Source organism: Chionomys nivalis, chromosome 10 (genome assembly GCF_950005125.1).
Source record: "Chionomys nivalis chromosome 10, mChiNiv1.1, whole genome shotgun sequence".
Classification (NCBI taxonomy): domain Eukaryota; kingdom Metazoa; phylum Chordata; class Mammalia; order Rodentia; family Cricetidae; genus Chionomys; species Chionomys nivalis.
Genome location: NC_080095.1, coordinates 66,833,647 through 66,847,076, shown reverse-complemented (window position 1 = coordinate 66,847,076; position 13,430 = coordinate 66,833,647). Strand labels below are relative to the sequence as shown.

The 13,430-nt window shown below is 47.1% G+C and overlaps 1 protein-coding gene across 10 annotated transcripts in view; it reads left to right on the top strand.

Moving 5' to 3' along the window:
- The first annotated feature begins 8,605 nt into the window (after positions 1 to 8,605).
- The window catches only part of Npas3 (neuronal PAS domain protein 3), an 819,740-nt gene continuing 814,915 nt past the window's right edge, over positions 8,606 to 13,430 (top strand). For 9 of the 10 annotated variants that reach the window (XM_057783322.1, XM_057783323.1, XM_057783321.1 and 6 more), the window contains exon 1: positions 8,606 to 8,959. In XM_057783322.1, the coding sequence (XP_057639305.1) occupies positions 8,802 to 8,959 (158 nt within the window). In that variant the 5' untranslated portion in view covers positions 8,606 to 8,801. Of the gene's footprint in view, positions 8,960 to 13,338; positions 13,402 to 13,430 lie in introns of those variants that run through there. The other variant, XM_057783324.1, reaches the window with a different exon arrangement.

The window sequence follows — 13,430 nt, the reverse complement described above, 5'->3', positions numbered from 1 at the left end:
TGTTTGGAAGATTGCACAAGCCATTGAGAAGTGCACTGTGGTGTTTTGCTCATGGTGTAGAAACAACACAGTAAAACACAATGTCTATAGAGATTATAAACTCTAACACATGCCAGTTCAAAGTGTCTGCAAATCTGCCTTCTTAAACAGTGCTCTTCTGCTTAGATAAAATATACCTCAAGTCAGAAAGGCTCAGCTTCTGGGGACAGCCCTCCAGGTGACGGCCAACCTCTTTCTGACTTGGAATTTAATCTAGCTCCTATGTGTTTCATCAGCCAGTCCTTCTGGAGGCCCATTTGACTCTGTCCACCCTTTCCCTATAGAGCAGAGGAAAACTCAGCTCCTCTCACCAGGTCGTCAACAGTCAGTAGTGCAACTGCTTGTTCAAAACCGCATCCTCCACTCATATGATAGAAAAGAACAAAGGGCTTTCCGCTTCCCTTTCCTTGCCCCTCCATCTTCTTTCTTTCTTTTCGGGTGCTGAGATCAAGCCTGGGGCCCAACAAAGCACTCATCTCTGAGCTTTCCCTAAAATGGAAATCCTAAGGATAACAGTGAAAACAGTGTGTTCATGACTTGATAATAAAACAAAAATATAACTGTGATTGATAATAGCTCTTTGGGAAATGGCAAAGAAGAATTTTAAACATCTTATTTAATTATTATAGCAGTAACTGTTTAAGGCTACAGTTGTTGAAGTGTGGGCTGAGGAAAACGACTTTTGTAATATAAAGGTATTTACCATTTTTGCTTGTGGATAATTGCATGCATTGTATTAATGCAGTGGTGAATGAATGTGCCAGGGGATTAGCAGGAATCAGGGTAACTGCATCAACTGGACTTCAGATCTTTCCATGGTTCCCTGCTCTACAGTAAAAGGGAATACCACTCACTATGCTAAAGAAACTGTGGATATTTAGCTTTTAGTTTTTGACTCTGGCAGTTTTTCTTTAAAATGAAGGAAACGTGTCTCTTACATCCAGAGAAAAACACTGACCATATTTATTTGTCAATAACAACATTTCAGCTCTCAGTGAAAATTAGAATTTTAGGAAACTTCCATCAGTGTGAAAAGGGCAGTTTCTCAGTGTGTGATTAAAACTGGTGAAGATATTTTAAATGTGACTTTATTGTATTTTTACATTGAGCAACAAAGTATGTCAATATTTAGAAGGCTGCATAACCAAACAGTCCAAGTTTTTAAAATAATTATTATATAAATGTACAAAATTATGTATTGATGAAAATATGTACATGTGCATGAATTTTAATGACCATAATATAAAAGTTTCTTAATATGATTCAAGATTTCAGGTCATAGCTAACTTTTTAAGGAATTGCTCTGCTAGGGCTGGAGAGATGACTCAGCAGTTGAGAGCTCTTGTTGTGCTTTCAGAGGACCCAGCTTTGGTTCCTGGCATCCACGGGACAGCTGACAACTGCCTATAACATAACTTTCAGTTGACCCAACAGCGTCTTCTGGCTTCTTAAAGTACTAGTTACCCAACTGGCACACATATATGCAGACCCTACACATACATATAAAATCAAAACAAATTATTCTTTAAAAAAAAAGAAATTTTGAATTTTGGTGTAGTAATTGAAATGAATGAATACTTATCTGGCAGGTGTATAAAATTTCACATTTCTACCTAATTATATTACTGTGTGAGCTAGAATTTCTCTACCTGCAACCCCAACAGCATTTTATACTTGAAGGAATATTGAAGGGACAGAAGCATCTAAAAGTTTTCTATTAAGCCAGACATTAATCTAAAATATTGAAAATATCACTTCTGTTTCTTGTTTCATGTAAAATTGATTTCTCTTTAAAATGCTATTTGTTACATAACTGGTCAGGTCACCATTGGTATTTTAGATGAAGTAGTAGATTCTTGTGCATATATTTTAGCTTTGAATACAACAAAATATTGATAACTATGATGAAAACAATCCAGATGATTAGTTTGGTCCTTGAGAGAGGAAGGGAACTTAGAGATACAAGTGTCTGAGTACTGGGGTGAGCTCTGATGACTGGCAGGATTAGAAATTAGTGGCCATGGTGGTCAGAATGGAGATTGAAGTGTATTTCCAGCTCTGGAAGGAAATGTGGACTTCCTGGTCTACCCAGGAGGCCATGAAATGACAATTACATAAACCTGCTCCAGCAGGTCTGAACACCCAGAGATTGTTGTGTGTCCTGAGGCTTCCCTGTAAAGACCAGAGATTACTGCGCAGTGGTCAGTGTCAGGAGACTCCAAATAGGCTTCTTCACCACCTGGATAGAGCAGAACCTCTCAGGAATAGACGCTCCTACTAGAGATTTTAGAAGCCATGACTGGACTGGAATCAGGACAATGGTCTCTCTCTGGCCACTCTCCTCTCTGGCTCCTTTCTAGTGTCCTACGCTGTAATAAGCCCTGCCTACCATTGCTTCTTGTTTGGCTCCTTTGGATTGTTGCAGCAGAGATGGCAAGGATAAAGGAAACAGAGTCCTGACCAAGATCTTAATGACAGCTGTTATCTTTACTCTTATGAATTAATTTATTTGAAATAAGCTCACATAGCTTTGTTTTCAGGAGTAGCCAGTAGAGTATCTGCTACCGAAAGTGTATTTCTAATTTGCGAACTTATTTATTCCATGCCTGTGGACTTCCTACATATGGCCAATGCCTGAAACTGTTTGTCTTTTGAATAAAAACAGAACTTCAAGGTTCTGGAAAAGGGCTCCTGACTTTAAGAAACACTTGAAGTGCTTTTATCTGGTATCTTCCTTGACTTTGACTTTAAGCATCTTATAGAGTTTAGGATAAATAATTGTTTGGAAGTGTCAACACTCATAAATAGAATGTGTGAATATTTCATAACTTGTCTGGGTAATCAGCAAGACATTCTCCATCTCTATGGCAGAGATCTTGAAAGACAGACAGCCCTGCGATTGCTTTCCTGGGAGTGACCACCTCTCCTGAGTAATTAACATGGATCCAGCCACTGGGTACTGTGTGATGACAGCCCTTTAAAAACAGTGCGACTGCTTCCACAGATAAAGGGATGGAGACTTGGAATACATTTAAGTCACTCTGTCCAAGCTTTGTCATTGTCTCCTCTGCTTTAATCCCAACCCCCTTCCCCAGTACCACACTTTTGCTTCCAATGCTTTCCTCAGTTGGTTTATTAACGTATGTACTTCTGCTACTCAGGCTGCTGAGGACCAAGAGCTTAGAGCACATGTCCTTCACTGCTCAGCCAGAGTGGAGCCAAGTCAAGATCTGCTATCTTAAAGAGAACCATCCTGGGTGGTTCTCAGTGAAGGCACTAAGACAAAACACATCATCGCTATCAAGCACCTTGTTTGAGATGCAGGTTACAGTCCCCATCCTGGACTGGAGTTACAGAATAGGATCCGATACAGGTGACACCCAGACATTTGTGTTTTAATAAGTCCTTCTAATTCTGACACACTCTAGTGTCTGAGAGCCATCTCTGTAGGTGAAGGGATATAACAGGTTTTTATATTTTAATAAAAACAGAATGGTTAACTCAGCATGGAGCTTAATAAAACCATTTGTTTTATTTGCTGTGTGATTAGGTTTATATAATACCCTATTCTTTACAGGATGAAAAAATTCATGTCAAACTCCTCTAGCACAGCAGATTCCATTTTGAAAAAGAGATGCAAAGCAGTTAACTACCTTTTTCAATCAATCTGACCTTAAATGAATACTTTTGTAGTCAATAAGAATCTGTGAAGACGAGGCCATTGGCTACATGAGTATGTTCACCTGGAGGAACCAGAAAAACAAAAGTTGCAGTTAACAAGGTCTGTATTCTCTGTGGGAACAAGCATGGGCTGGAGTATGTGGTTTGGGCACCAGCTTCTCCCCTAGAAGCCCCATGAGGTTTGAGCTGGACTAACAGCAAGAAAACAGAAGCAGTGACTGAGGCCTCTTTCTAACCACAGGTAGACTTGAAGTCACTTCCCTGAGAGTTATTCCCATGATTCCAAACTCCAAAACCAAATCCCCTGGCATGAGCAAGCATTTAAGCAGTATCTTGTTGTTTCCGGACAAATTCCAGAATTTGTAACATACCGAGTGAACTCTGTTACTCTGGGTTTAAGAATAACTTCACTTCTTTCTATCTGTCTGCAAACGCGTCTCAATAATTGCTGCCCCAATATTTAGCAAAATGTAGAGATTTCTAAATTACTTCCCCACTTGGCACTATTTTTTTCTAAGTACTGCCTTGTCGACTGCTTGTTATTGAGTCTTGTAAAAAGTTAAAGATAGTTCCTTCTCTTCTAAATACTATATATCTATAGTTATACATTTGCAAGGTTCTCTGAGAATTTAGTAGAATAGCTGAAGCTATTTCAATGTGTGACTTAGTATTAAGATGAAGAATCCTCAGAAATCTTAATATATATTTTATAGAGACATCTGTGTATTATAAACAGTGATTTATTAAATATAGTCTCTTAATTCTTTAGTTGTCTTCCCAGAAAATCAAGACTTACCACTTTGCTAGGTTTATATTATTTTTTCTTCCTCTGACATTATTGTTTTGCTTTTCAATGGACTAGAGAACACATTAATAGCATGGAAAATTTAGCAATAAGAGCCTGAATTAAATTTGGATAGAGGAGCAAAGATAGAAAATTGAATCAAATATTTAACCCCTCTACACAATGTAAAATCTTCCTTACATGGTGTGGCAGGGTCACAGTCTCAGTTCATGGCTGTCTCTACAATGAATCCTACCAGATTGTTATACATCATCATCTACCTTCTCTACAGAACCGAATCTCCTATGACAGGTTCATCATCTCAACAAACTACCCATTTCAAAGCAAATCACAGTGCATAGAATTTTATCCTACCTATTTCCTGGTTTTGCCTATTGTACACTGATCCCTGCCTCCTGGTTTGTTTTTCTTCTAAATGTCTGGCCAAAATTAAGCAAAAAATTAGATGCACTCAAGCTGTGCAGGCTTCACTCTCTTGCCTGTCACTGGTGGCTTCCAATGGCAAACAGGAAAAATCCAAAGTCCAACCACTTAGGTAAATGGAAACCCATGTCCAGGGAGCGGATATTTTTAACACAGCAAAAGACTCAGTTGTGCACTGACAACAGGGATGGAGATGGAGATCTGTGGCCACATACTGCCCGTGTGTATCCAGGGCTACGACATCGTGCAACCCATTTCTGTATCTTTACATGTGTAGATAAAATGAGAAAGCCTGTAGTTTAGTGTTTACTGGAGGCCTTCTGCTTGGGTAGATGCCAGGACAACTTTCAAAATATTTCAAAACAGCTGCCAGCATGTAAAGATTTTACTGACAGAACAGAGTAACGAATCTGAATCACTAATGAGAGGATAAACTTATATTTTGCTTAAGGTCCTTCGTGAACATGGAGATAAGCACATCCAATAAGGGCTTTTGTTTCTTGTGCATGCAAGCCCACCTTCCAAAATAATATATGTAAGGATGAAATAGAGAAACAGACTTTAACATGCATCCCAAGGTAAGCCTTTGCACAAATCGTCTCTGAGTATTTTTGTGCCTGTTTTAGCTAACAGTTTCTGGAGATCAGGAGTCGTAGTTCTAAATATGAGCAATTGAAGCCTTGGCGATCTGAAGCTGAATGTGCTCACTTAACTCCTCTAACAGTATAGCATTTGATTGATGAGGCCTCGGAGTGAGCAGTTCTAAACACCAGACAACTGATGTCACATGCTCTTTCATTTGGGATAGTTTGAATCCCATGGACTTCCATAAAAAAGAGAAAAAAAAAATGCCCTCAGAAAGGAAAGGAAACTGGGGTTACACATGCGCAGACTGACTCTTCTGCATGACAGCCAGTGCCTCGCAAGACACCACTAACCACATCTTGTCATGGACTTGGTGTTGAAACAATGGAAGAAGTGATAGTTGCTGTCCCCAAATATATAACTCATTGTTGATTGTGCAGAAAGACGGTAAAAGAAAAACTAATTTTTAAAACAAGTCTATTTGTTTATTTATATATTTATTTGCCAAGAAGGGTGTGTCCCTCCCCGTTTTTCTTGGTACATGGGGACTGCTTCAGCATCAGGTGGACACATTTAGAAACATTGCATGACGCTATTGGTGCCCCCTCCCATCCCCAGGTCTGTCTGAGCCACTCACTGGAAGCCTCCCTCACCTAATTTGCTTAGCTACAGGTGGCTGTGGCAACACCAGTGTCTCAGTGGACCAACTATGCAGACAGGTGCTGTTTTAGAGAAGGCCACTGCCTGCTGGGGAACTCAGTTTTTAACCTCATTCCTTAGTCATTCACTGGGTGTCTTTGGTGAGAGCACTGCTGGCCTTAACCCAGGCAGTCATGCCCTAAAAACACCCCTGGCCTCTCCAGAATGGGCAGGAAGGCTCTGTCAGCACCTGAGCAGAGCCACCGACTAGTAATTGAGATCCTTTCAGGGGAGGACAAGGTAAGGAGGTGTGTGCCTGGGGCAGAGTGTGGGTGGAGGGCCCACTGTGGAGGTCCTTAAGAGGCAGCTTTCCACAGACACCCCCCCCCACACACACACACACAACTCCACTGCGCCCTCAGCCCGGGTTTCAGCGGTTGGGTAGTGCCTGTGGTTACTAGTCCTACTAGAAAATGATGCGGAAGCGGGAAGTCAGGACCTTGCTTCAGTCTTCAACTAATTCATAGGTTCCCTCGTAGAAGCCACGGGTGCTCATTACGATTCTTTTTACGTGCAACATGTGGGGGACGAAGCAGTTTCATATCTCCTGGTATTATCTGCCGTCCAAAGCATTTTCTTTGAGAGGAAAATGGAAACGCAGCTGCGCCGTGGGCTAGGCCAGCGAGAGCCAAGACTCCCCCTCCTTCTCCCTGTGACTGCTGGGCTCAGAGGCTCCTCCCGAAAGCCACTTGGGTTGGGGACGCCCAGGGTTGCCCTGGCAGGAGCGGAATGGGGCCTGGGCGAAGACTCGCCTTTGTCCAGCTCCTCGGGTTTCCAGAACGGTCAGGGTGGGAGGGAAAGCATGGGTCTGCTGCAAGGCGGACATTTGGTTCCTGGACCGCGGGGTTGTTCTGCTGGGGAGCCTATGTCACACTCTACCTAGGCAACTTCAGGCCAATGGGACCTGCCTCGCTGGCTCCAGAGGCCGCCCGCTGCGTCCCAAGCTCAAAGGGTTAAGCAGGTGCCTGGCCGGGAGAAGCGCGATTGGCCCTGGGTCAGGGCGGCTCGGCCGTCACAGTTACTTGGGTTTGTGTGGAGGGTGAGGCTATTGCTAGTCCCCGAGTTGCGGGATAGGGAGGAGAGTACCAGCAGCAGGGGAAACAACCAGCATCACCACCATCGTCACCACCACCTCCAGCACCACCACAGGCAGCAACAGCAGCCACAGCCGCGCCGCTGCAGCAGCGAAGCTGGGCAAGGGGTTTGAGTGCGGGACACTAGCGGAGCCAGAGCCCAGCCTCTCTCAAGGGCTGCGCCGCCTGCATCCTGCATCTCACCACTCGGCTACTGCTTACCAGCCAGAAGATGGGAAAGAAAGTGGGCAACCTGGGTCCTGGGTAGGGGTGGGAGAAACCATCAACTCCCACGCCCCCCCCCACTCCACCCCAGCTCAGTGAAACCCCAGCAAGTCTCACTAAAATGATGCACCCAAACCACATGGATCCCTCCTCACCCCCCACAATGAAAGGCGGATGTAACAATGTGAAGTAACTGGAAGGCGCGAGGAAATAAATGCACGTGTTTTCTCTTTTTGTTTCCTTGGTGGTTGGAATTCGCAGAGTTCGTTTCAGTTGTGGCTACTAATTTGTTCGTTTCCTCGGTCAAAGGGGGCGTTAAGAGGTGGATCTCTAGTGCAAACTCGGATCTAGCTGGAGCGACAGACCACTCCTCGCAAGTTTCCCAGGACCAACTCTTCCGCTCACCAGGAGCGGGAAGAGCCCTTTCTTGTAAGCGGTCCAAACTCTCCATTGTATAAAAGCGCCCCCCCCCCTCCGCCTTTGCACACCACCTCTCCTTGATAAGTATCAAGTTCTCCAGGAGCCCAACTTGCACTTGGCCACACTCGCACTGCTTAGTATGGAGAATAGGGTCTAAGAGGAGGTACGGGTAGAATCGGGAGGCTCTGCGCCCCATTCCTACACCCGCGGGCTGGGATCCCGGTTTCTGGCAGCCGCGGAAGGCTGGAGCCTGCCCAGATGGTGGTTATTTCTCGAGAGAAAGGAGGAGAGAGAGCGCACCACGGTCTTGCACTTTGGGTCGGAAGTGCGCTGTGTGTGTGTGTGTGTGTGTGTGTGTGTGTGTGCAGAAGAGGGAGGGAAAAATGCACCCTCCACTGCCCGTTATTCCCTTGCACCGGCCAAGTCCTCGCCAAGCCTCCGGGTGCATCCTTCCTCCTCCACCCCCTCCCCTTCTTCCCTCAGCTGGGCTCGCGCGGCGCTGCTGGAGCAGCCAGTGAGAGCAACATCCTGGAAAGAGGGGGGAGCAACAGTGCCCCCCAAAAGGGAGAAAAGGCCCCACCCTGACACGTTTTGCTGTTTGCAAGTCCCTCGCACACCCCCCGCACCTCCTCCTCGCCCCCCTCCACCTCAGCCCGCTGTGCGCACATCAAAGCGCCTCTCCGCCGCGCACAGTGGCCGCGGCTCACTAATGGGATTGCAGGCTGGTGCCTGGCTCCGCTGCTGCCGCCGCCGCCGCTCACGCCGCTGCTGCCGCCGCCGCCCGAACCCGAGCCCGAGTCCCCGCCAGCCTGAGCCCAGAGCACCCGCGCCTGGGACTCCAAGCCGCAGCGATGATCCGAATCTTTCCGGATTTCAGCGTGCAGGTGACGGCCGCGGCGGCCGGCGGGGCAGCCGCTGGGGTACCGGCCGGTGCGGGCATGGGGAGGGCCGGCGCCGCGGCCAACGGCACCCCGCAGAACGTCCAGGGCATCACCTCCTACCAGCAGCGGTGAGTAGTCCAGTCCGAGCTGGGATAGTGCCCCCGCCCCGGGCCCTGGGGTGGGACTCACTTTGCTCTTGTTTTGTGCCTGAGAACACACATGCATACCGTTAGGGCTCACTTTGCCTGCCCCTGTGCTATAGAAGATGGAAAGGGGAATTACACAATCCGAACTGAAAAGCACTCTAGTGCACTGGCGAAGTGAAGTCATCCTTTGCCCTCTGCCAGGCCCTGAACGTAGAGCCTCAGCCCCAGCCCCGAGTAGCCGGAGAGTTCCAGTCAAGTCTGAGACGCCGCACTGGATGCTTTTGCAAAGTTTGGGCTTCCTCTCCCCTTCCAGCAAAAATGTTCTCAGATTCTCTGCCGGTGTGAATCCGCGCTGACGGACAGCAAGGGAAGCAATTGATCATCGGAGGCTGACCGATCATTTGTTTCCAAATAGGATAGAAACGATTTTCATGTGCAGCGATAGACTTGCAATTCTACCTAAAAGTGTGATCATGTCACCTGTTTCTATAGGGAAATACAAAATGAAATTCTAATCTCTTAGGCGCTGCTAAGTATTCATCTTAAACGCATTATAATGCAAATGGATGAGATTCCAAGATACAAGTTAAGAAGCAAATTTTACAAAAGTTAGCTTCCGTGATGAGAAAAAAGTTTTAAGATAGAATTTGCTTGCATTTTTTCTAAAGACATTCTCTACATCCAAAAAATAATTGTCATTGAAACACTGAACACTATTTGATTCAGTTAGGAAATAAAGAGAAATTAATTTACCCCTAACAGCTCTTTAATCCTAAAGTTTTTCCTTAAGGATAACTTTCAGTGTTCCAAGATTTTAATGGAAATGTGATCTACAAAAACGCTATGAGAAAAACCAACAATGTAATCAAAAAGGTAAACTCTCCATTCATGGGGCTCACTTTTATGGTAGATGGAAGGAAAAAAAAACAGAGCACACGAGAGTGTGAAATTAAATATTTGTGTTTCCCAGATTGTACACGATTAAACATCTGAGAGATGGCATTTAACTTAAAATATACACAATGAATAATTCAAATTCCCACTTTACCTCATATTTGAAACTTCATTGATTTGAGAACCTCTGGTTTGAAACAACTGTATTTAAACTGCAAAGGTTACGGTAATCTGTCATTGCTATATTTTGTGCCTTCTAACCAATGGCCCAGTGACCAGATCTTGCCTAACACAGTATATTCCAAGTTCATGTAATTGCAAATATTCTGTAGGAGCCTTCATTACATGCTCTGCTTATTGTCAAAAGTTTTTTTTTTAAAGAAGTCATTGAAAATAACTCAAAGGGGACTAATCTTTGTCAGAGATTTTTTTCTTAAATTATTTTAGATTTTTTTTACTCCAGTGATTACAAGAGCGTTTAATAAAAATAGATCTGGTCATCTTTACGTAGAATAGCAGTAAAGAACCCAATTTTTCCTTTTCATGGTTCATGTATGTTTTGGCCATTTATAAAACATTTAAATGACAATAGAATCTGACGGTCACTTTAACTAGGAAGTGTAGGCAATAGTGACAATAGTGTGGTTTGTGAAGAAGAGATTCAAGGGTCAGAAATGTCACATGGCCTTTGGACAATTCCAGGGACCTCCAGGAACAGGAGCTGACCTATAAGATGTAAATTGGGCATAAGGGGCTGTCGTGGATCTTTGGCGTTTAAGCTTTTTCTTTTCCTTTAGCATTGGCATTGTCCTTTATAAAAATATGATCTTGGGGTTCATCTTCCTTCAAATCAGGTGCACCTAGGGGCAGCCCCTCAAGTGCCTGCCTCAACACTTCCCTTTAATACTTCCTTCAGGGACTAGGGCCACTTGTTAAACCTCAACCCCACTGCTCTTCTCAAGACAGGGGCTTTAAAAAAGATTTCTGAACTTTCTCCCTTGGAGTGCATTATTGCTGCCTGCGGTGTAGATGATCTCTTGTACCGACAGGAGGGAAGGTCGCAGTAGATAGTGGTGAGGTTTCCTTTGGCTTTGTTCCTCACATCCCATGACACCTGTTACTGTCTTTAATTTTAGTTAATTTGGGGGCAGAAGAGTTGGGCAAGAGGATTATTGGCAGGCGTTGGAGGTAAGGCTTAAGCCAGGAATCTCTTTTCACAGCCCAGGGGCACAGGCTTCAGGGCTCTGAGGGCTAGATTTAATCCCTACCTGGAGACCTGGACATTTTTATGCTAAAGTGAATTGTGACACATCATTAAAAACTGTAATCTTTTTTTTTTTTTTGAGAAATCTGATGGGGATGGTGGCAGGACTGGGATTTCAAGCAGTGGCCTGCCTGTGGAGAGAGCTCAGACTTCTCTCACTTGTCAGCCCTGGAGAGGACTGTCCTAGATTGGCTCTCCTAGAACCCAAACTTCCAACTGGCTAACTCTCCCTCTTCCTAGCTAGCCCCCATTTGTCTTGGAGGTAACATGCATCATTGATCCAATTCATTTCCCAACTAGATCTATTTCTCCTACCTGTAGAGTGTACTACTACTCCAAAGAGTACCCAACTTCATGAAGATGCTGTACCATACACTTGTGTAATCAGTGAAGGTTCTGAATCCCTTCCCCACTTTCCCACAGAAGGGGACACCTAATAATGAGCACACCCCATCCCAGCCCCACTCCAACTTTAAATCTTCACTTAAGAATCACGTTTTCCATCAGACACTGTCACTTGTTCAACATGGAGCTGTCTTGGGGGTCTTTCTTGCCTGCATAATGCAGGACTGATCCTAGTCTCAAAAAACAGCTGCTCTCTTTCTGCAGGGAGGCACAGAGGACAAATGCTTTGCCCAGGGTGTCTCCAGGTAATAGGAGTCCAGCCTTTTCTGCACTGAGTGGCCATTTCTCTAGGCCTCGCTAGGCAATTTAATGGGGAGGTGACTGGGCTGGATTTCAGAGGCCAGCACTCCAACCCTAGGTACCAGGACCTGGTTCTGCAATGGCATTTGTGTGTAACTGCATCTGAAGGCATGGGGGACTGGCCTGTGAGCCCTGGGGTCAACATATCTGTAGGCATGTGGAAAAATGTAGATGTTCCAGCTCCGGCTCCTGGCTGAGGGCGCCAGAGTCACAAGGTGAGGGTCCTTCATCCTTGCTCAGAAACACAGGAATGTTGGGCCTGTTGGCCTGGACCAGCTCAAGACCTGTCACCTCACACGCTTTTATTTTCACAGTCCCCCCCCCCCCAAAACAGTTCAACCCACTCTCTTGGCATTCTAATCCCCGCTCTCTCTTTTCTGCAGGCTGAAATACTCTAGAGAAGGGAAGTGTTTGAAACTGCAACTGAGTGGCGTTGTTGCGCCAGCAGCCAAGCTTCCCAGTCCCCAAATGAGAGAGAGGGAGGGAGAGAGAGAGGGACGCACGGAGGGAGGAGGGAGGGAGGAAAGAAAGGAGGGGGAAGAGGGGGAAGGGGGGGAGAGAGAGGAGTGTGACAGAGGGAACAGAGACAGAGAGATGTCCAGAGACACAGAGAGAGGGAGAAAGGGAGGGAAAGAGGGAGAGAGAGGGAAGAGAAAGGGAGGGAGGGAGGGAGGGAGGGAAGGAGAGAGAGAGAGAGAGAGAGAGAGAGAGAGAGAGAGAGAGAGAGAGAGAGAGAGAGAGAGAGAGGGGGGGGGGGGGAAGGGGGTGTGTATCTGCTTGCAAGCGGAGAGAGAGCTCTGGAGCAAAGCAGCTGGAAAATGCCCAGAAATACTTTCCCAGTGGTCAAGCTGGGAACCCCCTGCGTGTCCTCCCTCTCCAGGTCCCTCCACTCTTAGGCCCCGCCACCCCCCACCCTCACCCCGCCTGCCAGGAGGGTGTGCTCCCCGTGGGCCGACCCCGGTGACTGCGGACTGGGCGCTTGCGGCCGCGCGCCGGCCCGATCACCCGGAGGCCCTGGCCGGGTTGCCCGCGGGACCGCGCGGCCGCCTCCCCCGCCGCCCGCCCCTCCTCCGCCGCCGCCCGCGCCGGCCGCCTGTCTCAGCGCCGGGCATGTCTCGGGAGCCGGGGCGGCCCGGGCCGCGGGCGCTGTGCAGCGCATGGACGGCGGCGGCGGCGGCGGGCGAGCAAGGGGAGGACCAGGCTCGGGCGGCCGAGGAGGCGGCGACCTGCGGCGGGGAGCGGTACGGGCGCGAGGGGACGTCCGGCCGCCGGCGACGCTCGGGCCCCACTACTTTCCCGTAGCCTCCCAGGCTCAGCAGCGCGGTCACCGCCGCCGCCACCACGGCCACGGCCACGGCCGCCGCCCGCCGGGCCCCCGAGCGCCGCGCACGCCCGCACTCTCTCCCGCCAGCCCACGCACACGCACACCCCCGCCCTCCCCACGCCCCCCGCCCCGGGAAGGGGGGGAGCGAGGCAAAAAGTAAGAGAGGAAAAAAAAAAATTGCAGGAAGATGGCGCCCACCAAGCCCAGCTTTCAGCAGGATCCTTCCAGGCGAGAACGGTAACACTTTTCTGTTTATTGAACCTGCC